Genomic DNA, 27,228 nt, shown 5'->3' with positions numbered 1-27,228 from the left:
CATTGTTTTCAAGAAGCATTCAACATGCAGAGATCACCCATCAAATGTCCATGAAGCATAACAGTTTTGATACTTACTGACTTGGGCAGCCCATCTGGTCCCGTACAACCTGAAAGAAATATAAGAATGAAGATACTGGATTGATGCTGTTAGAGAACCCTGGAGCTAATTAAAGTAACTTAGCGGATCTAGCACAAAGGAAGCAATGTAAATCTAGCATACCATATATAGTCATGTATAAGTCTAGAAATTTAGGTCAAAAATCGATCCCAGAAATCTGAGTCAACTTATCTACGAAGGGGGGGGGGTCAATGTAAGTGTTGTATCTTAACTTGCTATTTAAATGGGGGGGGGGACCTATTGCCAGGTGAAAGGCAAGAGTATAATTTGTCCTGGAAGCACTAATCCCCTCTACTCTCTCATCCATCCAACCTTAAGAGCGAGCACAAAGAGCTATGTCTGCCGGAATTTTGTAAGTTCTTTGACACTGTTTTGTTTTGCTTCATCCTTTAGATCCTTTGCTATATGCCCCTATGGTTTACCCTTGACTTATCCATAAGTCATATAAAAATCCATAATTTTGGCCCCAAAATCTGCCTTCAACTTATACATGAGGTCGACTTATAGTTGAGTATATACAGTAGTTACCTTTATCTTTTAAGACAAAGGATAAGACAAAGACATTGGGAGTCACTGAGTCTGAACTTGATAAGGAAATTGTCGTTTACACCTGGAGATTGCAGGGGTTCAACTGTATATCCACTGTGCTCTACCACTGATCTTTGTGGACCATGCTTATTTATTCTTAGTGAGAGTGGAAGCAGAGGATGCAGTTATCTGATCCTGTATATTTTTAAAAAATCTACATAGAAGCACTCATAACATTTCTGACAAAAAACATGCCACATTTAATATACCAACTGATATTTGTAAAAACTTGTTTCTAAGATTACACAGAGGTCATTGGCAGCTTCCATGTCAGTGGGGTAGGGAATCTACTTTGGGGTTTAATCTCAACTTTAAAGGCTTTACTCTGTGTGCTGAATCTTCCCATGCAAATAGTTGGACAAGTCCTTTAATTAGATTTATTACCCCCCCCCCCAACACTGAAGCCATAGCTGCCATTCAGAATATGTATCCATTCTGTCCAGAAATGAAAAACATACCACAGTCAGAAACACAGATATCTCTATAGCTGCTGAAGAGCTTGGTTCCTTCAGGGCAGAAGCAACCTTCAGCTATTCCACTGCCATTATGATAAATAGCACTACAATGAAAAATAAGAACAGATTAGGGTTGTACAAAAATACCTTTACAAATAAGAGGCTGAAGAGATGGGGGACAGATAGACTAGCATCTTGTTAGAGACACAAATGTAAGTCCTCTTTATGACTGTGCATGTCTTTTTTAATCATACTGGAGGTTGGTATTCTCTTTCATCCTTTGCAACCATCAACCTCCCCAAGACTCAAGGTTTTGCTGTGATAATCCCCCCCCCCCCAAATGGCCATTCCACAACTAGCAGAGAGCAGAGCAGATCAGAGAAGTTTCTGGCTTTGGCTCATAGTTAGACACAAACCAGTGACATCATCTTTTGAGACCCTCAAAAGGGTCTCAGTGAAAGATGTTATGAACCTACATCTTGCTATGGAGCACAGCCAGACACTTCTCCCTCCACTCTCCACCAGCCAAGGAATGGCTGTTCAGGGGAGGCTATTTCAGGAAAACCATAAGACTGTGGGAATGGGGAACAATAGAACTCTTAGGCCCTTATCACATGGAGCCTTACCATTGGCAAAAGGTTCCTGGAACATTCCTGAAGCGCGAAGGTGGGATAGCCTAACCCTAACCCCCTTCCCCCCCACTTCTTTCCCATTGTCAAAGCATTAGCGGAGCAGCCATTTCTTTAATAATGGAAGTTCCTGTTATTAAAGAAATGGCTGTTCCACTAACACTTTGACAACTGGAGAGAAGTAGGATGCCTCAATGACGATTAAGAAGCGTGAATGGCTATCCCATCTTCGCACTTCAGGAATGCTCCCCAAACGTTTTTGCTAGCATTTTAGCAATGATAAGTGCCTCCATGTCAAGGAATCCTTACACTTTACTGGGCAATGTGAGATCATAGCCATAGTTTGTTGGAGAGTTAAGTAAGAAATTAGGAGTCAGGATCATAGTAACTTCCATATTAACACCATCCAGATAGTTATTCCCTAATTTATTTAACACAGTTCTATCTTTACTTTACTTCCATGAAGTGATTCAGGCAGTCTAAATATGCTCAGTCATCTATTTTACTCTCACAATAACCCTGTGAAAAAAGTGAGCTGGCTTTAATGAAAAATGGTGACAACTGAGATTAGACAGTCGGTTTTATGGAAGAGCTAGGATTTTTACCCATCTCTCCCCAGTTCAAATCCAGCATGCTATCCATAACATCACACTTGCTATTAATTTTTGAAAAACATTTTCCTGATATTTTCTTACCTCTTTTCACATGTGGGAGGGTTGAGAGGGCCACATGGGTTATATATTTTGCCTACAGGACAAGTGAATGCTGTAAAGGGTAAAACAAATGAATTAATGTGAGAAGGTAAATATGTATCTCTGTACACTTAACAATTACAGTCTTATACAGTCTTTCACTTTCCCTCCTGTTTATGACCACATGATTAATTATAAGAAAAAAATGTTCATTTGTATGTGCACCGGTATTTAAATTTGTTCCTACATTAAGAGAGTTGGTGGTTCAAGAGGAATAGCATGAAAAGGAAAAGGAAATAAGCAGCAGCAGCAGCAGCAACAACAACAATAAACCCAAATCCATCCAGGTAGCCATGACAGGAAAAAGTGTTAGAAAATACTTATAATTCAAAGACATAGCCCTGTTAGTCTGAATCACTATGATAAAGTATCTTATTGCACTTTTGAGACTAACTGAAAGAGGTTGGTAGTGTAAATATTCATCTTAATGAAGTAGCTTAAGTCTACTTTGTCAGATGCATGAAGTCTACGAAAGCCTATGCTACCAGCTTCTTTCTCTTGGTGTATCTCAAAGGTGCTATGTAGTCCCTTTACATCTTGTTGTAGTTCATGTTTCTGTTCTACAGGACAACTAAATGCTGTAAAGAGTAAAACAAATTAATCATTGTATTTCTGTAGATTTAACAATTACAGTTCTCTTCTACGCATGCAACTTTTGAGATGGTATATATGTATTGTTGTTAAATATGTATGTTGGGACTTACATTGTTATTGTGTTTACAATATTTTATTAGAGTTGGCTCCAAAAAATGCAGAAAGAGTTTTTCAAGATTTCCAAAAAATCAAGCAAGATGCTCCTCCCCCCTAAAAAAAATGGTTGGGGAAGGGGTGACAAAACCTGACTTGATGTTGGCATTATATCATCTGCATATTGTCTTGAGGTGTGATAGAATAAGAAGAGTATCATTCAAATGAGCCTCTATCAGGTAAGGTTTCAGAAACAAAAGCAGGAAAATATGATTCCCAATATATTTTGTAAATGCTAAATCTTGCTGTAAACTCAGAACTTTCTCCATCCTGGGCTACACACAGTGGCTGTCTTATCAGTAGGAAACAGAGAGAAACTAGGTAATGAACACTGGGGATAATTTTAGACTCTGGAGAAGGATGAACTTAAAATCAGTATAAGCTAAAGTGAGCAGCTTTATCTAGTGGCTGGAAGGGGTGACACTGTTGAGAATAAATTTCTAGGTTCAGGTACACTTTTCCAAAAGTGTAGAGTCCCATTGCTGTAGATAAATTTGCCATTATCTATTTTTGTGACCTCTTTGTTGTCTTAATATTATACTAATATGTTTGTTAGAATTTTTCATATGATCAAGATGGCTACCTTTCCTTTATAGTTTTCATGACCCTTGCTTGTAATGAATGTGGAAGCTTGGTGACATATTTATGTAATTATTATGAAAGGCTATCATAGTCAGATAAATTGCATGTCAGTTCTAATAGCCTAGATTCTAGATATCATTTATATATGTGTCATGCTAATGCTTAACTAGTTAGTTAATTAGTTTCCGGGCCCAGTACAAGATGTTGGTTATCACCTTTAAAGCCCTAAATGGCTTGGGTCCAAGCTATCTCAGGAACCGCCTCCTCCCATATAAACCTCCCCGCACACTCCGGTTCTCTGGGAGGAATTTGCTGCAGCCTCAAAGATCTAGGCTTTCGGCTACCTCCCAGAGGGCTTTTTCTATTGTCGCCCCCAGATTATGGAATGACCTGCCAGACAAGATCCATCAATTTACATCTTTAGACAGCTTTAAAAAGGCTGTCAAGACAGATCTCTTCCGGCAGGCCTTTGCAGGATAGATAACCTCAGCCTCAGGAACCCTCTTCTCATGAGAGTCCCCAAGATCCTCCCTGGAAATGCCACCGTAGTTTACTGTTTATTTGTTTTGTTTTGTTTTGTTTTGTGTTTGTTTTGTAATAATGTGTATGTGTTATTGTTGTTTAATTTGTTGGTTTTAATTATAATTGATTTAATAATTTTTAAGAGGGGGAGGGAATTTTGATGTATAATGTACTGTATTTTATTGTTGTTAGCCGCCCTGATTGACCTCAGAGGAGCGGGATATAAATAAATAAATTATTATTATTATTATTATTATTATTATTATTATTATTATTATTAACTGAATGTGTGCTTGAAACATTTATCAGTCTTGGAAAAGTCCTTTTTTTTTGATCTGCACTGCCACTAATATATATGCTGACAGTTGTTTTGCTTATACCTTTCAATTTATTCATTTGATTAGCGTCCATTAAAATAGAATTATCTGATTTGTTTTATTTAAATAAAATTAACAGATGCAGAATATATCACAAATGTCTATATAATCTGTAAATAAAAAATAGCATTGATTTGATGCTCTGGTACTTACGGCATTCACCCTGAGTCTTTGCTCTCCAGTCAACACAGACATCTCTTGAGGCACAGAGAGAAGCATATATCTCTAATCCAGAACACTGCATGGAGGTATTTTTCATGTGGCAAGAATCAAAGATACAACCTTTGTAGAAGGGTTCAGGCGGTATGATGTCATGGCATTCAGAGAAGATTCTGTAACGGTACCAGAAAAATGTCAGATAAAAATACATTCACATTTCTCTTCACAGTTGGTGTGCATTTCTGTGTGATTCCACAACTATTTGAAATGGGCCCAAAATGAAGGAGACACTGATGGAAATCTGGAAATTCTCAGTACTGAGTGGTCATAATGTAGAATATTACTAGAGGAGAAATTAGCTTTTGCTAATTTAACATTCATCTTTTTGCAAAGTATATATTGACAGGGCATGGCAAATAGCTGTAGTCCTCTGCTCTAGAAGGCTCTTCTGTTCAGGGGAACTTTCACACTACATAATTATAGAGGAATCCTGGGGCTTTCATTTTAGGGTGAAATATTTAGAATTCTCAGCCAGAGAGCACTAGTGCTTCATTAGGCTACAAATGTTAGAATTCCATAGGATGGAGCCATGGTAGTTAAAGTGGAATCATAGTGAAGAACCCCAATAGGGGCTTCTGTGAATGTTAAAGATGAAAGGGTTATTTTGGCAGGCTCTTCTTCCCCACGGTACCCCACTGTATCCTACATCTACTCCTGAGAGCTGGGGGACTTTTCCCTGTCATTCCACAGAAGTTCCTGCTGGCAAAAAGAACTTTCCATGAGTGGACAGACATATCAGAAGCAACCTAGATTTCTTCTAGCAATAAAACCCTGTCTCCATGTAAAAATGTTCTTCTGTCTTGAGGAAAGGGATGCATCCTTGCAAGGTACAGTACAAACATTAAATCAGGTGAGTGGAACTTTCTTAAAGCAAGCATCGACACTTGTTGAGTTAACAGCCCACCCCAGCACATGCTGAACAAACGGCTTTGCAACAAAAACAACAAATGTTGATGAGGGGGCCATGAAATTGAAACTGAAGTGACTAAATGTATATCTATGGTTTTTATTTTGGGGTTTTGAGAAACATTTGGAGGTTTGGGGAGCTCCATCTCTGCTTAAAACTAGAACCGTTGTTCCTAAATTTTCAAGGAATAGCAAAACACATCTGTCCTGATTATTTCCTCCTTCTGTTGTTGGGGGTATCAAAAGGCATTTTGGAGTCATAGACAAAAACAAACAAACCTGTGGACCATGTATGAGCTATAGACTGCACATTGTCTACCCCTGCTTAAGATTCTAAAGGAATACAGACTGTACTTAGATTACAACTTAAATCATACTTTTAAAAAATAAGGGTGGTATTGTATATTGCAGTTATGGATTTGTACCCTAGAGTTACAGATCTGTAACTTTTATGTATTCACTAATCCTACTTAATCACAGCCCACCTTAGCAGCTAACAGCTATTCTGAGAGATAGAAGTCTGTTCTGCTAGTGATGGGTGTGTAAGGAGGATGACATTTCCACTCCCTTCTTCCCAGCAAATGAGGTTTGACAGTCAGAAGCAGGGCTCTTGTTGCAATTCATTATCGCTGCTTCACTCACCTACTGGCAGGAGCAAGGGTGGGTGGAAACATACTCCTCCTGCACCACAATCACTAGCAGAGCATACCGTTATGCTTTGGAACAGCTGCTGTCTAATAAACTATGTGTGTGTGTGTGTGGGGGGGGTATCAGGCCAGGATATGTAACTATGAGCAGGCATAGGCTGCCTCTAACAGCCAGCTTCCTCGTGGGTTGGGGCTGTGGCCTTTAGATGCCACACACCTGGAAGCCACCATGAAGCTGTGGTGGGGTCCCTTAAACCCCGACCCAAATAGGAGCAGATCTTCTGTGCTCATATTTGGGCTGGATTCCTGGTGGATTGCGGCTGAGGCATATACTTGCCGCAGCCCCAAGGCATCTTAGGTGGGTTTCTTCAAGCCGCCCCTTCGTGCCCATCTGTTCTACCCCTAAGTAGGCAATGTTGAATATGGACCCTTGTTTCTAATTAATAGGATATTTTAATAATAATAGTAAAGAGATTTTTGTAATACATCAGTCTTTTAACTTTCTGATTTAGGCCATGATTTTGTGCTTGTGGGTTTGATGTGCATACTGAAGGAAATAAGAAGCTATATGTGTAACATCCCCACTTTCAGTGAAGACTAAAAGCCATTAGTGCCACAAGTAGGAATGTTCTAATTGTGAACAGAAGTAGTTTTTATATAATTGCAATCTTGTATAATGCAATCCTTCCTTGTTCATAAGCAGGTTCCACTGTGTTCAATAGAACTTACTCCAAGAGAATGTGCATATGATTGCAACATGGGGCTACTTGTGTTGGCAGCATAGAACAAGACCCATAACTGTATAGGTCTGAAGCTCATGGTATTTACAGTAAGAGCTATTTTATATAAAACATCCCACTTAAACCCTCCTAGTAGGATTAATATTTTAGTTTAATATTTTTAGTTCTTTTCCTCTTCCATAGGATTCTGTTGTTGTTGTTGTTGTTGTCGTCGTTGTCATCATCATCATCTGTATGCAACAAGCAGTATATTAATATAGAAAAAGTAAATTTAATCTTACTCGCTCAAAATCATCTTGCAAAGAGGTGTGGCTGGACAGTCAATGGGAGCCTCAGTAGGTACAACAGTAGGTTGTGGCCCCAAGCAGTAGTCTTTCTTGTCATCAGGAACTCTCCAATGGGGAGCCATTTGGGAACAGCCAGTTATCTGGCCATCTGGTAAACGACACTCATCTTTCCTGTCATTTGTGCAGGTGCCTGGGTGGAACAAAGTGGAGTCAGAGTAGAAGGCAAAAGGTTTTATATCCATGATAATAAATACAGTGATTCATATTCATATCAATTGCAGTGATGAAATCAATGAGAACAGGAAGATTTTAGCCATGACATAGAGAGCTGCTTGAAGAAATATGCTCTTTTCTTTTTATGCAAATATAATATCTATTCCCTTTTGCTGTGCTTTTCCCTCAATGCCCACAATGTTTAGTATCCAGGAAATAGATTTAAAATGGCTGTAATTCAGAGACAGCAAGAAACTGCCTTATAATACCACTGGAAATATCATTGATCCATCTTGACCAGTCATTTCAACTTGGAGAGACAAAGCCTTTCCAGGGTTTCACACAATTTATGTGGAGATAGGTTTTATCCCTTTGTGGTCTTCCATAAAAGCATTAACCAAATGTGGTTATTCCTGTATCCAGATTTATAGCATGGTGAAAAGTCATGTTTGGCTCAGTTTTAAAAGGGGATTTTGATGGGATTAAAACAAATTTCTTACCACATTGTCCTTCAGTATTGTTGCCAAATTTGCTGTATGGAAGCTTGATGGAGAAAATTAATCCACTGAAGGTGATGGTAGCCTCAATCTCAGGAATCTCAACCACCATATTGATCCCAATTGTGGAAATATAAATGCCATCTTTCTGGAAACCTGCGCTGACAGTCTTATCATTGAAGTAGATCTGCATACAGGATTAATTTTCCATCAATGAGTGCTTTTTTAAAAATTGTATACTTTATAAGAAGGCAATTTATCTACTTATCTTTCTATCTGTTTAATGTATGCTTTAATTCAGGGGTGTTACTGGAGGATTGCGGATAATTTGGGTTGCACTGGGTAACATCCGAGGGAGGGGAAAATGGGTCCCCAAATGTCTGCCTTTTGGCAGGAATGAACTGTGTTGTTCCCCAATGTCTCTTCAAAACCCTGGAGCTCAGCAGAAGAGAAGGCATGAGTGGGGAGAAGCTGAGTGGGCAGAGAAAGGAGAGGCCTCTGGGTTTTAATGTTACTTTTTTTAAAATTTCTTTAAAAACATCACATTTTACCAAATTTTCATTTTAATCACATGAAACTATGTGAATATAAATACATTTAACATGTTAGTATGATATAATTTAAAGGTAACATTTTAATTTTACTAGTGGTTTATGTGACAACTACTGTCATTCAATGATATATAGGAATCATGATTTGTGAGTAATATTAGTACAAAAAAGCAGTACTAATGATTCTATATGGTGTAGTTGGGGAGATGGTGACTGAGTGACTATCACCAACCCTAGTGATGCCACTGCTTTAATCCTTTTCTTTTATTTCTGTTTATTATATTAATATCCTGCCTTTCCACCAAAATAATGCTAAATGTGGTTACAAATAAAATAAATAAAAAAATAAAAAGTTATCATCAAAACTCTTTCAGTTAAAAACACATAGAAAAGAAAGAAGGCCATCCACCAAGTTAAAATTATTTCAGGATCAACTCAAATGAGAAAGACTTATCTGAACAAAAAGTGGAAAAAAATAACAAAGATGGCCTGCCTTGGCAAGGCATTCAAAAGCTGAGAAAGTGGTTTCTTTTGTTCCCACCAAATAGAGCTCTGATAGTTTCAGAACAGAGAGAAGGGACCTCCAGATAGACAACTACTTGAGGTCCAGGGGCTACACAATTTCCTCACTAGACTTTAGACTGCCACACAGGCCCTCTCTTGCTCCCTTTTTTTCCAACCTAAAATGTCTTCATGTCCTCAATATGCCACGTTTCAATCCCTCTTAGCTGTTTTAAACTCAGAAGAGGACCTTTTTAAAAAACTAGAAAGAAACCAGAAGTCAGCTATATCCTATATGTTTGGGTAGGTTCCTATGGGAAAGTGTGGCCATTCAACTTCTGTCTTACCGCCTGGATTATATTAAAAGCCCCAGAAGGCTCTTAAAACTATGCTCCTTGAGGGACATGGAAGGGAATGGTGTTGGTTGTGGGTTCTTGGGTGCCTCAAAAACATCCTTGAGAAGCCACATGCAGCCCAAGTCTTCCCCTTCCTTATTAAAATGCTCTAGCTAAGTTTAGGGAAAATGTCATCTAAACAGATGACCCTATTTCCTTTGGCTTTATAGATTATAACCACAGTTTTGATTTGGGCCTCCAAATGGTTCAGTAGCCAGTGAAGCAGCTGTGAAAAGGGTTTCTGATGCTTCCTACAACTTCCTACAATCCTATTGTGGACCAACTGGGATTTCAGAACATTTCTTAAGCAGCCTCAGGAAGAGCATACTGTTGTTTGTTGTTGTTTGCCTTCAAGTTATTTTGAACTTATGGTAACCTTAAGGGGAACCTATCATTGTTTTTCTTCATCTGAGGCTGACAGAGTGTGACTTGCACACGGTCACCCAGAGGGTTTCTATGACTGAATAGTAATTCAAGCCCTGGTCTGCAAAGTCACAGTCCAGCACTCAAACCACTACAGCGTACTGACCCTCTAGAGCATATTACAGTAATTGGTAAATATGGAAGGAATATAAACCTTCACCTATTTCATTCTTGCGTTTTTCATGAATGAAAATTTTAAAAAGTTTTCTCCCCAGTGGGTGAGATTATGAGAGTTTTTGTGTATTTTATTGTTTATTGTTGTTGTTATTATTATTATTATTATTATTATTATTATTATTATTATTATTATTATTATTTTATATCTCACATTTCTCCCAATATAGGGACTCAAGTCAGGTTTTTCACATTTCAGGACTTTTTCAAGATTTTGTCTGTGCAAATCACAATGATTTTAAAGAAACAAACAGCAGAGAAAACAATGTGTGTTTGAGTTTTTTCTCCCCACATAAAATACCTTATTGAACATATAACAATTCAGTCCAGTAATAAGGAGCTAGGAGAGCTATAGTCCCAAAACATCAGGTCTGACAAAGCGTCTCCCATTTCTAGTAAAACATTGCAACCTTAGAGAACTACTTCCAACATTCTGCATAATTTTTACCTTGTTGGCTTCCACACCATTAAAGTCTTTGCGGGTTAATACTACTTTTGAAGACTTGTAGTAAATAATGATAGACTGAGGACAGGAAAGTCCATCTTCCGCATCGCAGAAGTAATTATCAATAAGAACTCTAAAGTGGTCATATTTAGGTGTAATCTGCTGCACCAATACATAAGTACAGTTGTCCAGGAAGGTGTAGTAGGTTCCATCAAATGTGATGTAGTGAGGATCACCCCAGCCACTGCAAACACCTGGTAAATAAGAAAGCATGCCAACCATTAGCACTTAAGGTAGACTTTGAAGACTTTTTCCAGAATGAATCGAATAACAACACTTTTGCACTATGAAAAGAAATAAAAATATTATTTTTTGAGTGGCACTTTTATAATTAATATTCACTTACATTCACATTCATAATGGTAGCAACAGCCATCGTCACTGAAGACTTTCACAGGGGGGTATCCATTTTCACACACAATATCCTGTACCTTTGGACATTTGACATGGCTTATAGCAATTTTGTTGTTTCCTTCACAAGTAAATCTGGTGCAGTTTGATGTCCATGTCTCGCCTACCTGGGAAGAGAAAGACGGGTTACCATTAAATTATACAGCCTGACCTGGCTAAGGGTATACACACTTTTTGTTTCATTAAAATATGATAAATATGCATTAGGACTATTGAGAGGAAAGAGTTTCATATATTTGTTCTCTCTAATAAGAGGCACTTAGTTTTTTGGTTTCTGTTCATTTATGGCATACATTTTATATCCTATTTAAGCAACTCAAATTTTCCTGTTATCTGTTTTTCTTTTCTTTTCTGAAGAGCAGCTTAATCAGATGTAGAAACCAATCATGAAAGTGTTCAGCCTATATGATGCATAAATAACTAGCAGGTAAAAGTAGCTCAACAGTGATGTGCAACATATATTTATCTCTCTACCCTGTTGCTATTTTCCATTAGATGTTTGATGCCTTGTTGAGTCAAATATTTTCAAATATTTTAAGTTCCCTCACATTTGAATTTTAATAAAAACTTTGAAATTAATGAAGTGCAAATATTCACCTCAAAATTCAAATACAATTGCTTTAGAATTTTATCAAATGTGGCCACTGCATTCTTTTTTTCCAGATAGTATCAGATGTTATATCCTGTTGGAATCTCACCTATTGAATATCATTGCTAAAAAGCATTGCATATAAACTATAAAATACTCTCCTTAATACTGCTGCTATTCTTTCTTAATGACCCAAAAATATTTGTACCAAGGTGTGAGTTATCTCCCTTATGACTCCTGTCAGTTTTTCTGGGTGGGTCGGCCAACCGATTCTTGAATAAATCCTTCCTGTTTAACTGTCACCAAAGCATGTGCCAGATTTCCATTTACAATACTAACATTTTGCAGGAGGGGGACATCAGTGTACTTTATTGAAGGGGGACCTATAGGGTCACTCAAACACTGACATAATTTATAGCTCAGAAATCAGATTATCAGCCAACGTGGAAACATCTAAATCAAGAGAAGTTTTAAAAAATATTTCTAAAATAGCTATTGGACTGGGCCAACTGTCTGTCTGTCAGTCTACCTGCCATGTTCACTTTAAAACAGGGCAATCAATATATGGTGCAGGAGTCACTACATACTCAAGGCAACCCCCAGGTTAAGACGGGGCGGGGTGCGGGGTCATAAAGAAAGAAAAATCCTAAGACTTCTAAGTCCATTTGCTGGAGGAGAACATTTGATAAATGTTTAAAAAGCTCTAGCAGTTACTAATAGAAGGAAGAAGAAGAAAAAAACTGATATGGGTCTGATTTCCTCACAGCATTAGCAAGTGGGAAAGGCCTGTTAAGAGTTAAACAGCAGCCTCTGAGATACTAATATTAGGTAACTGTACTGTTATCTAAATTTTGTACATGAAACAAAGCAGAAAGCATCAGAAAGCAAAGATGTCACTATATCAGCCACTTATATGGACAATTTTTGATTTTGGAGTAGTTCTCATTTCAGAATTACAGATAAGAGATACTTGACTTGTAACTGTAAAAGAAATGAATTTTTCAGGCTGCTTGCATAGAAGCTGCCTGAAAAATAAATTTCATTTATAATTATTACAGCATTCAAGCTTAGGACTGCTTATTTATAATCATGTGAGGAATTAGCAGTTCCACAACATTGTTCTGTTAAAGTTAGTAGTGCCCCAACATCCACAGTCCATCAGTTAGGGAGAGAGAAAAAGCCTGATTTTGCAATGGGTTTGGTTATCACAGCTTATGGTGTATAATCTAACCCTAGAAAAATGTTATTTCAAAGCCAAATAAGATGCATTTCTTACCTCCCTGTGTGGAACAGCATCAGGACAGCCAATTAGTTGAGTTGTGGTAGAGGGAGTTGTGCTAGGAGTTGTGGTAGAAGGAGTTGTGATCACAACAGTTGGAGTTGGCTTGGGTGTTGTTGATGGGCATGGTCCTTTAGACCTTTCAATAGAACATTTTTGGCTACAAACAGCATAAAAAAAGCAGCCATCGCTATCTGTTTTGTTGTAAATAGTGTCACCTACAAGAAAAAAAGATCAAACAAATAATGAAACACTTAAATATTATTACAGTGTAATATCTGATGCATACATAATATATCTGAGCAAAGCTGACTGCTATTTATTACCATAAATATTTAATAGCAATAAACTGAAGAAAGAGATTTTCTTACTGTTCTTCTTTTTAAAAATACAAAAAAGGACATTAAATAATTGAAGGTCACTCAAATACAGTGAAAAATTGAAAATAGATAATCTGATATTATCTCCAAAATAATAGGGATAATAAAAGTAAGTACACACCAGGATGATACGTTTTCTCTTCAACTTGACATAAACAACGAGTTGTACTGCTTCCCAAAGAGCTGGGAGTTGGTGCTTCTGTAGTTATAGAAGTAGTACTAAGTACTGTGATGGTGGTTGGAACAGGAGTGGTAGGTTTTATGGTAGTTGATATGGTGGTGGTGGTTGGGACCGGAGGGGTTGGACACTCTGGGTTTTCTTCACAACACAATACCCGTAACTCATAATTTAAACACTGCTTTGTTTTCCCTGTTTGATCTCTATTCCTGCACACCAGTCCAAAGTTGACATCACACTCCATAACCTGACCCACTTGGTCAATACTTAGATCAGGGTGATTTTCAGCCCTACATTGAATATTCACTGGCTTGCCACAGATTTTGCCTCCTGCAGCTCGGATATTGTTGTATGTTTCTATGTCTCCTCCTTCAGGGCCAGGGGTGGGGAAGTCAATATCAAACCACGGAGACCACTGGCATTTGATGGGTGAACAAGCTGTTGATGGAGATGTGGTTATCTCATGGGTTGTAGTAGTTGATGGCAAAGATGTAGTAGTTGGCAAAGTTGTGCGCAGCCTTGGAGTTGTGGGGGTGGTGGGTTTAGTAGTTGTGGCTGTTGTGGTTTCTTTGGTAGTAGTAGTTGCAGTGGTTTCAGCTATTGTTGTTATGACTGGCTTTGGTGTTGTTGGAGTAACTGTTGTGGTGGGTGTTGGAACTGGTTTACTGGTGGTGGCAGTGGTGGTGATGGTGGTGGTTGGGGCTGGTGGGGTTGGACAATCTGGATTTTCTTCACAGCACAATACTCGCATCTCATAGTTGAAACATTGCTTAAATTTTCCAGTTTGATCCTCATTTTTGCATACCAGTCCAGAGTTGACATTACACTCAACAACTTGACCCACTTGGTCAATGCTCAGGTCAGGGTGGTTTTCAGCCCGGCACTGAATATTCACTGGCTTGCCACAAATTTTGCCTCCTGCAGCCCGGATGTTATTGTATGTTTCTATGTCTCCTCCTTTGGGTCCAGATGTGGGGAAGTCAGTATCAAACCACTGGGACCATTGGCATTTGATGGGTGAACAAGGTGTTGATGGAGATGTGGTTGTCCTGTGAGTTGTACTAGTTGATGGCAAGGATGTAGTAGTTGGCAATGTTGTGCGCACTCTTGGGGTTCTAGCTGGGGTGGCTTTACTAGTTGTAGTTGGTGTGGTTTCTGTGGTAGTAGAGGTTGTGGTGGTTTCAGCCTGTTGTTGGTGGTCAGCGGTGGGGATAGGTGTTGTTGGAGTGACTGTTGTGGTGGGTGTTGGAACTGGTTTACTGGTGGTGGGGTGGGACTGGTGCGGTTGGACACCTGGGTTTTTCTTCCACACACAATACCCGTATCTCATAATTTAAACACTGCTTTGGTTTTCCCTGTTTGATCTCATCTTGCACACCAGTCCAAAGTTGACATCACACTCCACAACCTGACCACCTGGTCATGCTCAGGTCAGGGTGGTTTTCAGCGCGCACGAATATGCACGGGCTTGCCACAGATGTTTGCCTCCTGCCGCCCGGAGTTGTGTTGTATGGTCGCTATATCTCCTCCTTCGGGTCCGTAGGTGGGGAAGTCCAATCAACCACGGGACCATGGCATTTGATGGGTGAACAAGGTGTTGATGGAGGTGTGGTTATCTCATATGGGTTGTAGTAGTTGATGGCAAAGAGGTAGTAGTTGGCAAAGTTGTGCGCGAGCCTTGGAGTTGTAGGGGTGGTGGCTTTCATTTGTGGATGGTGTGTTACTTTGGTGTAGATGTTGTGGTGGTTTCAGCTGTTGTTGTTATCAACGGCTTGGGTGTTGTTGGAGTAACTGTTGTGGTGGGTGTTGGAACTGGTTTACTGGTGGTGGTGGGTGGGGGGGTGGTGTTTGGACACTCTGGGTTTTCTTCACAGCACAATACCCGTATCTCATAATTAAACACTGCTTTGTTTTCCCGTTTTGATCTCCATTCTTGCACACCAGTCCAAAGTTGACATCACACCACAACCTGACCACCTGGTCAAGCTCGGTCAGGTGGGTTTGTTCATTCAGCGCGGCACGAATATGCACTGGCTTGCCACGATTTTGCCTCCTGCGCCCGGATGTTGTGTAGTTCTATTTCCCTCCTTCGGGTCCTAGGTGGGAAGTCATATCAAAAACCACTGGGACCATGGCATTTGATGGGTGAACAAGGTGTTGATGGAGTGTGGTTAGTCATGGGTTGTAGCAGTTGAGGGCAACGATGTAGTAGTTGGCAAAGGGTGCGCAGCTTTGAGTTGTAGTGGGTTGGTTTCAGTTGTGTGGGTGCTGTAGTTACCTTGGTAGTAGATGTTGTGGTGGTTTCAGCTGTTGTTGTTTTATCACCGGCTTGGGTGTTGTTTGGAGTGACTGTTGTGGTGGGTGTTTAACTGGTTTACTGGTGGTGGTGGGGGGGCTGGTGGTGTTGGACACTCTGGGTTTTTTCACAGCACAATACCCGTAGCTCATAATTTAAACAGTGCTTTGTTTCCCTGTTTGATCTCATTCTTGCACACCAGTCCAAAGTTGACATTCCACAACCTGACACCCGGTCAAGGCTCAGCAGGGTGATTTTCAGCACGGCACTGAATATGCACTGGCTTGCCACAGATTTTGCTCCTGCCGCCCCGATGTTGTGAAGTCTCATATCTCCTCCTTCAGGCGTAGGTGGGGAAGTCCTATCAAACCACGGGACCATGGCATTTGATGGGGTGAACAGGTGTTGATGGAGGTGTTGTTATCTCAGGGGTTGTAGTTTAGGGCAAAGATGTAGTAGTTGGCAAAGTTGTGCGCAGCGTGGGAGTTGTAGGGGTGGTGGTTTCAGTGTTGTGGGTGCGTAGTACCTTGGTAGTAGATGTGGTGGTTTCAGCGTTGTTGTTATCACCGGCTTGGTTTGGGTGTGGAGTAACTGTTGTGGGGGTGTTGTAACTGGTTTACTGGTGGGTGGTGGTTGGGACTGGTGGGTTGGACACTCTGGTTTTTTCACAGCACAATACCCGTATCTCATAGTTGAAACATTGCTTAATATTCCAGTTGGTCCTCATTTCGCACACCAATCAGTGTTCACATCACACTCAACAACCTTCCACTGGTCAATGCTCAGGTCAGGGTGGTTTTCAAGCTCGGCCTGATATTCACTGGCTTGCCACAGATTTTGCCTCCTGCAGCTCGGATGTTGTTATATGTTTCAATGCCCTCCTTGGGTCCAGGGTGGGAAAGTCAGTATCAAACCATGGGACCATTGGCTGATGGGTGAACAGGCGTTTGAGGTAGATATGGTTGTCTTTTTGCTTGTATGTATTGGTGGCAAGGAGTGTAGTGGGCAAAGTTTGTTGTTTTCTTTCGTGGGCAATGGGGGGTTACAATTTCTTTTGTCTTGGTGTTTTCACTGGCTTGGATGTTGCTGAAGTGACTATTTAGTGGTAGTTGTAACTGGAGTGGTAGTTAGTGGTTGGTTTTTGTTGTGATGCTGTTTGTTTTGGTACTTTAGTTGAACTAATTGTTGTCTGGTTTTGTTTGTGCGGTGAGGGGCTCTCTAGTAGTAGAATCGTGTAATGACCGTTTGGGCTGGTGGGTCGTTTTTTCTATTACTGGTTGTAGTCTTTGAAGTTGTAGATGGCTTCTTTGTTGTGTGGCAACTGTGGTAGGTCTGAGGTTGAAGTTGCTGGTTTTGTAGTTGTTACCTGGGTGCTTGTGGGCATGGACAATTATTTTTTTGCAGCACTCAATTCAATTTAGTTGTAGCAATTGGGGGAAGTTGGTCTTTGTTATAACAAGGAGTCTTGTTTTACTACATATAACCTTTTGCTCTAGTTCCTGCAAGGAGTTGGGATACCTTTCTGCTCTGCATTCAACATTCTTGGTGACTTTGGCAGACATCATATCGCTTTGGCTTAGATTCTTAAATGTATCAAAATCTCATCATCAAGTGCAGATACTGGGTAACTTGCATCATACCACTGGGACCTTCAGATTTCTGAGTGCATGTTCACTTGTGGTTGTTATGGTTGTGTTTCTGGAGTTGGTAGGGGAAGTTGTAGGTATAGTAATTGTGGTTGTACTTTCTGTAGTAGAAGGTGTGGTTGTTACTTTGTAGTTTCTGGAGTTGTAGGAGAAGTTGTAGGTAGTAGTTGTGGTTGTACTTTCTGTAGTAGAAGGGTGGTTGTTACGGTGTAGTTTCTGGAGTGGTGAGGGGAAGTTGTGGACAGTGTCGTGGCGGTACTTTCTGTAGTAGAAGGTGTGGTTGTTGTTACTGTCGTAGTTTCGAGTTGTAGGAGAAGTTTAGGTAAGTAGTTGTGGTTGTACTTCTTTAGAGGGTGTGGTTGTTACTGTTGTAGTTTCTGGAGTTGTAGGGGAAGTTGTGCTAAGTCCGGTGGCTGTACTTTCTGTAGTAGAAGGTGGTGGTTGTTATGTTGTAGTTTCTGGTTGTAGGAGAAGTTGTAGGTAGTAGTGTGGTTGTACTTTCTGTAGTAGAAGGTGTGGTTGTTACTGTGTAAGTTTCTTCTTGGAGTTGTAGGGGAAGTTGTGGCACAGTAGTCTGGCTGTACTTTCTGTAGTAAAGGTGTGGTTGTTACTCGTAGTTTCTGGAGTTGTAGGAGAAGTGTAGGTATAGTAGTTGTGGTTTGTACTTTCTGTAGTAGAAGGTGTGGGTTGTTACTGTTGTATTTCTGGAGTTGTAGGGGAAGTTTGTGGGTACCGAGTTGTAGTTGTACTTTCTTTAGTATAAGGTGTGGGTTGTTGTGTTTCTGGAGTATAGGGAATTTGGTGGGTATAATAGTTTTGTGGTGGTACTTTTGGCAGTCGAAGGGTGGTAGTTATTGTTGTGGTTTCTGGAACTAATAAGTGTGGGCCTGTTGTGGTAGTTTTTTGGTTTCATTGTAAGTACTGTTGAGGTCGCTCTGAAGTTGTAGGAACAAGTGGGGATGTTGATAAAATAGTTGTGCCTGTGATGTAGTCTCAGGGGTAGTGGTCAAGCCTCAGTATCACAGCATAACTTTGATTTGATAGTTAAAACACATTTGGCAGTATTCCTGACTGATCTTATTTTTGCAGACAAAACCAATGACACATTGCACTGGACATTTTGACAACTTCATCAATAGTTTTTTCTGGGAATTTTTTCTGCCTGCACTCTATACGTAGGGTTTTCACAGATATCTTGTTCCTGCAGCCCTATCTATCATGTTTCAATCCCTTTATGTCCAGTGTTGGAAATGCACATCCGCCATCAGTCCATTGGATCGTGGTTTACAAAGAGTTTGTCGTGTCACTTCAGTTGTAGAGATGTCATTTCGTGGTAGATCTGACAGTGGTTCCAGTGGATAAAGAAGTTGTTTCTGGGGTTGTAGAGAGATGTGTGGAAGTGAGCTTAGTAGCCAATGTAGTTGTTGGTCTTATAGTCACTGTAGGAGCTATTGACACTGTATGTAGTTTTGGGTGTGGACGCAGTAGTAATAACCACATGGACAAAGCTACAACACGATTTGATTTGATAATTGTGGCACTGAGTTGTATCCGGGTCTTATTGTAGATATTAGTCCCATCTAGTATTGCATTCGACTTTTTTGGCCAGTTCACTTAAGGAGTATTGGGGAATTTGTCTCCTGCCCGACATTCAACTTCCTTGGAGCTTTGCAGACTTTAAACGTTCAGCTCTCGCTGATCAAAAGTGGCAAAATTCCATCATCATTTCCAGAACCAGGCGGCTCATATCATACCACTGCTGACCAATGGCAGTCTTCCTGAATACAAGGGTAGTTGCAGGTGCTGTGGAGGAAGATGTTGAAGATACATAGTGCAATTGGGGTTTTAGGTACAGTGGTACCCCGGGTTTACAATTTAATTCGTTCCGCCGCCGCGTTCGTAACCCGAAATCCGTCGTAAGGCCGAAAAAGCCATAGGCGCTAATAGCGAAAGCCGCGATTTCGTGCGAAAAAGCGCCGAAAAGCAACCAAATTTTTTTTTCTTTTTCGTAACCCGAAATAACCTTCGTACCGGAACAGTTTTTTTCCTATGGATTTTTTCGTACCCCGGAAATTTCGTAAGGCGGCGCATTCGTATCCCGGGGTACCACTGTATTATTTTTATTTTTATGGCAAACAAGCATTTAAATTAGATATCAGTTCCAAGAAGAGGGATTATTTAGGAATTCCATTGGCTTCACCAAAGCTGTCTAGGAGAAGAAATCAGACCTTTTCTGAAACTTGATTTGATTTTGTTGAGTGAGCAAGTCATTATATTATATTATTATTATTATGTATTATTTTACTGTAAGAACAAAATGGTACAGTAAACCATAATGCGAATTTCAAAGAGCTGAGAAACAAAGGTATATTGAAGGCGAGGCCCGAGTATTTAAGCGTTTCTGAAAGCGAAAATACTCTGGCCAGGAAATGCATTCAGTTAAAAAGAGAAATGGGCACACTTTTGGTCAGCATGTTGACAACTAGAATGAATAAAGAAGATTAAAAAGGATGTCCTGAACGCTGAGGATACAAAAATGATCTGTGGTATAAGAAGTACAAAGGGAACCTGCTGTCCTAAGAAAATGATAATTGTTATTTTGTTGTCAGCTTTAGGAGATTTTCATTGGTTGTATAGGCTAATCCTTGATGTCATTATGAAGAAGGGAGGCAATCCCACAGGTGGGCTGTAGAAAAGAAGGCCACAGAAATACTTCACCTGACACAAGACTGGTAGTATAACACTAACTGAGTTTTTCCTCAACGTGAGGTGGACTTAAGTTTTCGAGTTAGTATTTCTGGTTAAGAGTGTGCCCTCTCAAGCACTGTTTGGGATTAGCTCGCCTTGTACTGTATCTATCACTTCAATCTCGTCTTTGGGCAGGTCCTATAGTTTAAGCAAAATCTGGTTGAATAGACAGTTTCTCTCTCTCTTTAGGTGTATCTGAAATTACATCACTTACATTGATGTCTCTCATAAAGTTCTAGGCCTTCAGTTCTACTGGGATTCCAATTACAGCAGAACGACTGAATCAGTAGGATTTACTTACGTGTTGACTCACTTTTTCCCTGGTGATTCAGAGGTCTACTCTAATAAGGATAACCAATAAGCTTGTAGGCGCTAATCTTGGTCTCTTTATAATAGATATGCATGAGTATGTACTGGGCATGCCGATAAAATGTACAACGAAAGCAACCAGCAATCATTTTTAAATTCCTCCTGTTGCACTACATGATTCTTATGTTCCTGATCAGTTTTCTTTAACAGGAAAACAGAGTCATGAGAATTTGGTACCTGCAGTAGTAGTTGCTTGTGAGGGCAGTGAATAACAAATACAGTAGGGGGGGCAGAAGTGGTAGTGGTTGTTTGACACTGGAAGATGTTCCTCTCTATTGGTTCCATTACGAGCACAAGTTGCAATGAATCATCCTCCAATACCATCTTTTTGTGTTTAGATGACATCCCCAATTGTGTTTCTCCTCCGTCATAGATGCAGTAGCATGCTGGCATTCAAAGATTATAATACCATCATTATTTTAAAATGTAAAAGTTGACTTCAAGTCATCACACACCATATATGTAAACAAAAACCCTGCAATGTCAACATACCAGCTTCGCCTGTCCACATATCTGTTTGGCTTTCCAGTGAGGCAATGGCTGGAAGAAGTAAAAGAGCACAAGTGTGAAGGTGGCTAACATTTCTTAGAAAGCACCAAAAAAAACAAACAAAAAACAAACAAAGCAAAACAAAAAAACCAAAAAGAAAAAAACCACCCCTTTACACCCCAGTATATGGCAATATAAAGCAGTAAAGATATATAGATTAGATATATAGATAGAGATATATATAATAGAGAGAGAGAGAGAGAGAGCATCAGACAAGCATCTGCCCTGTATAAGTTGGACAAAAAAAAATCCTTTGATCAAAGAAGTAGCTTCAAGTGTGGCAGTGTAGCTCCATGTCAATGAGGATCTACTTTCAGTGCTGAATCTGTTTCAAATAGCTTCAGCACCGTAAAAGCTCATGTTAAATTTGGACTAAATTTGGAAAGGATGATTGCTCAATGATAGAGGGTACAAGATGCCCGAATCAGCCTAAGGTCATTCTTGACATTCATAACTTCCCCCAGTTCTTTTCTGAGATTTGATTTAACGCAAGCAAATTAAATATGTATTGTTTATTATTCTTCTATTAGCTAAAAGAATAAGCAGGATCTTGCGTCTTGATGCACACATAGTTATCTATTTTCGACAGATTGTAGGGCTTGTTAAAAAACAAGTTGCTAGCAGATGTCGGTAACTGAGGTGGAAAATAAAATTTTGTTATTTTAATAGGATTTTTGATTTTTTACAAGCAGGCGCTAACCACTATATTAAAGATATTGCCCACATGTGCAAAAGAAGGTAGATGGCTTAGTTACCATTAATGCCACTGAGAGCAGGATATCACTTTAAAGTGAAAACAAATGTTTTTTTCTTAGAAGTATTTTAATTTAGGGTCCTGCATTGCTCCTGCCTGCCAGGCTCTACATGAGGGGGCAGCATCCTGTTAGCCATGACACAGAGCTCTATGTCGTGGGAGATTGCCTAAATTTAAGGTGGGTTGGGGGGCTGGATCTACGACCGAGGTTAGCCCAACATGTAGCTACAGCTGATGCGGGTCCACGATTTCATTGCTTTTCAGCACATTATAAAAAAATGCAGTTTTCAGTGTGGGCCTGTCTCAGCTTAAAGCATATTCCGCCTGGGCATTTTAAGGCAATGTTACATGATGGAAGTTTTTGTCTGAAGGGCATTTTTCTCCTGTTTAATGGTTTCCTTTGTCTCAAAAGCGCACACTGATGCCGAGGGACACAATCCTGTCATCTTCATCAAAATAGGCGTATGGTCTGGAGACTTTGGATAGCACCTGTATAGGAAAAGAGGGATCAGTCTAAGTATGGTATTGACTTTAAAGTTCTGGCAAATTCATAAATGAAGAATTACTGTTGACATGCAGTTTTCGAATGTTTAGTTCTCCGATGTTGTTGGACGGGTCAGTGGTAAGGATTCTGGGAACTGAAGCCAAGACATCTGAAGGGCAAAGGTGAGACCACTGTCACAGGAGTTTGTTGGTAATTTCATAAGATTTTCATCATCCACTGCTGCCAATCATAAACAATACAAGCTAGAGACTTTGGATTATAAGTCCATTGTAATAATCCCATCATAAAAAGTCCTTTCAGTGTCTATTATAGTGGTGGTATTTTTATTGTTTTGAGATCAGTATTTTATCAATGTATCTTTCCCTATTCTAATAAACAGATGCCAATGAAACTTAGATAAAACTTCAAGTAGAAGTCTTAGTAAAAGGTTTATTTACAGAGTATGCTGAGAGAATAAATGTTACATAAAGCCAGATAAAATACAGTTGCTTCTTATCACAGATCTTGAATATACACATAGGGGTGACTCCACGATTGTTCAAGGTGCCGCGCCAGGGGCGCACCCCATTCAAGCTGAATATGCCACGTTTCGTTTTCATGGTGGTCTGGACGGACGCCACAAAAAGAGGGCCAAGTAAGATCGGTTTGTAAACTCCTGATTCCTATGTTAACAGCAGACATTCAAATGATTGTTATGTATCGCTAAACCATGCAAACATCAATAATCTTTAGGATTTATTTACATAATCACTTCAGTAAAGTTAATATTCTAGTTGAGTTAATATGGAGAAATAAAAGCCTAAATCGATTGTTTGTTCCAACTACAGTAGACATATTAAATTAAGGAGTTTACACATATTTAACCAACTAGAGTTGAATTAATGGAACCTAACTGATTCAGTAGGTCTGGCCTAGTTCATTGGGTCCAGCTACAGCCCTAAGAGTCTGGAGAAGGCTTTCCTCTCCGGTCCGCACCCCATGACAGGCTCCTTGTTTGAGGACACGAAGAGAAAGCCTTCTCAGTGGCTGCTCCCACTCTGTGGAACTTCCCTTCTGCAGGAGGCTAGACTGGCCCCCTCCCTGCTGATCTTTCACGGCAAATAAAAACATTTTCTATATATAAAGGCTTTTAAAATCATGCAACCCTGGTTTTGTAGGGAAGGGGGTGTTTAGATTATGGTTTTTACTTTTGTCTGTTTTAATTCTACTTTGTATGTTTAACTAGATATTTAATTGTCTTTAAATTGTGTTGTTTTATTGTGTTTTTAATTTGGTGCCGCCTTGGGTCCCTTTTGGGAGAAAGGGCGGCAATGAATAAAAATAAATAAATAAATAAATTCCAACAAACAATTGGGTTCCATGCTTTTAAATACTTTTGGATTGCTGATGTAGGTCAACCCCTTTGTCCTTCCCTCTGTTACTGTTTAAACCCCATCTTTAGCGGAATTTATAGTGAAAAAAACCAAGCAACTTCACTATCCTTAATTCAATCAACATCCTGCACAATACTTCCTAGGCTTCTCCATTTACAGGATGTTGAACATCTCGTTGTTGTGACACCACAATGTGTATGACAGAGGTAAATATTCCTGGACCCATGGCTTTTCTTCAGCTTATTTCTTCACCCCAGTCCCTTAGTATCCCCCCCCCCCCCCCCACAACCCACATTACTAACAGTGCTTTTTTCTGTGTCCTGGAGGCCGAATCAAAACTCAAAGTGTTCACCCAATCATGTCTGGGTTTGATTAGTTTGTCATGTTTTGCTTATATTGGTATCTGGCATAGCACAAAGTACAATCTGATTCCTCAAACCCTCTGAAAGTTGCCCACTCTAGTGGTTTAGAAAGAATACAATGTGGTTTTTTGTTTCCCATAAGTACCCTGGTAAATCAATGTTGAGATTCATAATCACGGGTACTTCCAAGCCCTTTAACTCATGCATGCATTTTCCTTCTGGATTTCTGCAAGTCTTCAGACAAGAAGAGCCACAGGGTTGGTAGTGCCACTCACACTCCCCTTTTGGATTGTAGTAATCACAGAACAGAGCTGGAGAAGACAGACAAAAATATGGTGAGTCTATTCCTCAAAATCAAAGCAAAGAGAACTTTTTCAGACTACAACTCCCAGAATCTGTCAACCACCATACGGACTAGCTTTGCTGGCTGGAGATTCTGGGCATTTGTCATAAAACAATAACTTCTTTCAAAATTGAACAGCTGCAAATTAAAAAAACCAACAAAACCCGTCAACCCTATTATATCGGCCAACCTACTCTGGTTCGCGCAATACCAGTTTTTAAATTTTTATTCCTGTCAAAATGGGATGGACTGGTACTCACGGCACATGGATGGAGGTCTCCAAGAAACAGCGACACCAGCCTCATTGCATGCCTGGGCATAGCTGCTACAGCTGTACAAAACATTCACAGTCTCCTCCTGTGTCACAAAGCGCAGGCATCAGAACCAGGCGTCATAATATGAGCAGGTTCAACCTGTAAGGGAAGAAATAAGTCTAGTTTAATGATACTCTCTCTTAGCATATCACAATCAAGAGAGAGTTGAAGACATTCATATCTTTCCTCTGTAATGCTTTTTTCTCTAACAAATCTGGAAGGAGTTTTCTTTTTTAAAAAATTCTAAAGATTTTAAAGATTTTAATTTTTTCAAGATTCTACTTTTTAAAATAACAATACAAAAAGCATGCAGCATCAACTTAGGCAGGTAAGTTATTAATAGAAAAGCTGTAACAGCATTGGCTATTATAAGTTGTTGTCTTTTTATCTTTCCCCTCTATGTCTCTGTTTGCGGATCAACACTTTATCCTTATTCAGATCCAGTCTATATATTGTCAACATGACTGTCCATTAAAGGAAAGAGATTCCGTGACACAGGGTGACACCAGCCTAGGACAAAACCAAATTTTGGATTAAATGGTTTCAGTGCTTTTTTTTAAAAAAAGAAATAGGGCAATTTTATTTACATACGAAGAAGGAGAATATAATGAATATTTGTTAAGTCTATTGTTTCATTACTATGAAAAGGCTTATGACACTCTAGTTTAAGGGCATGAACAAAAGTTCTTAAAGAAATTTATCCTAAGTTTAAGGATCATTCCTATATTGATTGCAGCTGCTTCCAAAGTGTTCAAAGCACGGTAATAGTAATGCCCAGCAATAGAGAGGAACAATCATTAGTATTTTAACCTTCTTTGTTGTTTCGCTAGAGATTTAAACAACCCCAGAGTTGGCCATGTCCTTCAGCACTGGAAGGGGCTATAGGAAAATCTGAATGGGAGCTTCACTTTACAATCCAGGTTGTAAAGCTAACTACCCTACTACCTGCAGAAATGTTCCCTATGACAAAATTAAGCAACTGCATCTAGGTTCATACCACCATGGCAGTTTGTACCAGACATAACACACCAGCAGGTGTAAATGCAGTAGTAAAAGACATGCAGTTATGAATATTCCATTGTTTGAGAACTAGAAAGCCCTGGAACTGGGTCTGTTCTGGCAATGGAAGAGTGACATATATGTTTATGAACAGCTGTGGTACAGTGATTTGTTGCATCCTGTTTCCAAGCATTTTCAATGTGGGCACATAATGTCCCTGAGATGTAGCGCTATTAAGCCCATATGTTTCATCTGAACAACTGTTTGTTCATACCTGAGAGTGGCAGTGAGCAAATGCTTGCTGTTAATGATGCTGCATTGCTTCTGGGCCCTGACATACGATATGGGTTGTTGATCTACAGGGGTCCCTGGTCGTGTGGTGTTCCTGGAAGTGGGAGACACCTTTCCAGCTGTTACCAAACTCCACAACATCTCCCACCATGACTGGCTCCTGGTGTGAAATCATTGGCATCATTGCCATCAAAGTTTCCACAGAGACCACATATCTGACCCTGTAGAGAACAAGCATACAAACAAGAAGTGGAAGAGTGATTTTTTCTGAGATTAGAGATATGCATTTTTTTTTAAAAAATGAAAAGGATATTGGTTATTTGGTGACAACTTTGTATTTCATGAAACTGTGAACTTTCCCATGTAAACAAGTCCAGTTCTCGGATTCTCAGGAGCCTTCTTCCAGTACATAAAGCCTGGAAAAAGAGGGAAAAGCCTGGTTACTCTTGCAGCAATGTGATAGCAGTTGTGTGACACTCTGGGAGCAGGCCTCATTGCAATTTGCAGTCCGTGTTGGGAAAACTTCGCTGTTTGTCTACTCTTAGGCATACAAAAGAAGCTTCACATTTGGTCCTGGTCATTGGCACCTCAGTCAAGTCCACCTACCTTGATACTGTTCGATATTTTATGTTTCTGTGCAGAGGGTAGTGACCGATTGAGGGTCGAGAAGGAATGTATCCACCTATAATGTTCCGAGAGTGAAAACTGAGGGGACGCTGTGCCTTTAATATTTGTTCAGAAGAGAGAATTTCAGCAGGTGTTGCATGTCATATAGCCAGGTAACAAGCAAAACCTCCTGAAATTCTCTCTTCTACACAGCCATAAAAGGACAGGAGCCCTCTCTAATTCTAGTTGTCAGAATTATACATTTACACAATATACATAATTATACATAATCATACAAACTTATATGATTAGCCAGGTGCTGAAAGGTTTTGTCTTCTAATCAAACTGATGTCTATAGAGTTCATAAGTTTTGTTATTTTTGTCACAAATCTTCATCATATCACTG

At 39.7% G+C, this 27,228-nt stretch overlaps 1 protein-coding gene across 1 annotated transcript in view; it reads right to left on the bottom strand.

The window, feature by feature from the left end:
• Positions 1-8: 8 nt before the first annotated feature.
• Positions 9-27,228, bottom strand: part of LOC121926383 (mucin-5AC-like) — a 184,857-nt gene continuing 157,637 nt past the window's right edge. The window contains 20 exon segments of the mRNA XM_042459323.1: positions 9-109; positions 1,167-1,267; positions 2,488-2,557; positions 4,926-5,104; positions 7,566-7,761; positions 8,285-8,468; positions 10,774-11,024; positions 11,177-11,348; positions 13,107-13,327; positions 13,611-14,970; positions 16,105-16,324; positions 22,378-22,518; positions 24,415-24,580; positions 24,873-24,946; positions 24,948-24,979; positions 24,981-25,025; positions 26,200-26,222; positions 26,225-26,330; positions 26,332-26,380; positions 26,382-26,437. Of these exon segments, the coding sequence (XP_042315257.1) occupies positions 9-109; positions 1,167-1,267; positions 2,488-2,557; positions 4,926-5,104; positions 7,566-7,761; positions 8,285-8,468; positions 10,774-11,024; positions 11,177-11,348; positions 13,107-13,327; positions 13,611-14,970; positions 16,105-16,324; positions 22,378-22,518; positions 24,415-24,580; positions 24,873-24,946; positions 24,948-24,979; positions 24,981-25,025; positions 26,200-26,222; positions 26,225-26,330; positions 26,332-26,380; positions 26,382-26,437 (3,747 nt within the window).

Source organism: Sceloporus undulatus, chromosome 1, assembly GCF_019175285.1.
Source record: "Sceloporus undulatus isolate JIND9_A2432 ecotype Alabama chromosome 1, SceUnd_v1.1, whole genome shotgun sequence".
NCBI classification, from domain to species: domain Eukaryota; kingdom Metazoa; phylum Chordata; class Lepidosauria; order Squamata; family Phrynosomatidae; genus Sceloporus; species Sceloporus undulatus.
Note: the sequence above shows the minus strand (reverse complement) of the source record. Positions and strands in the feature narration are given on the sequence as shown.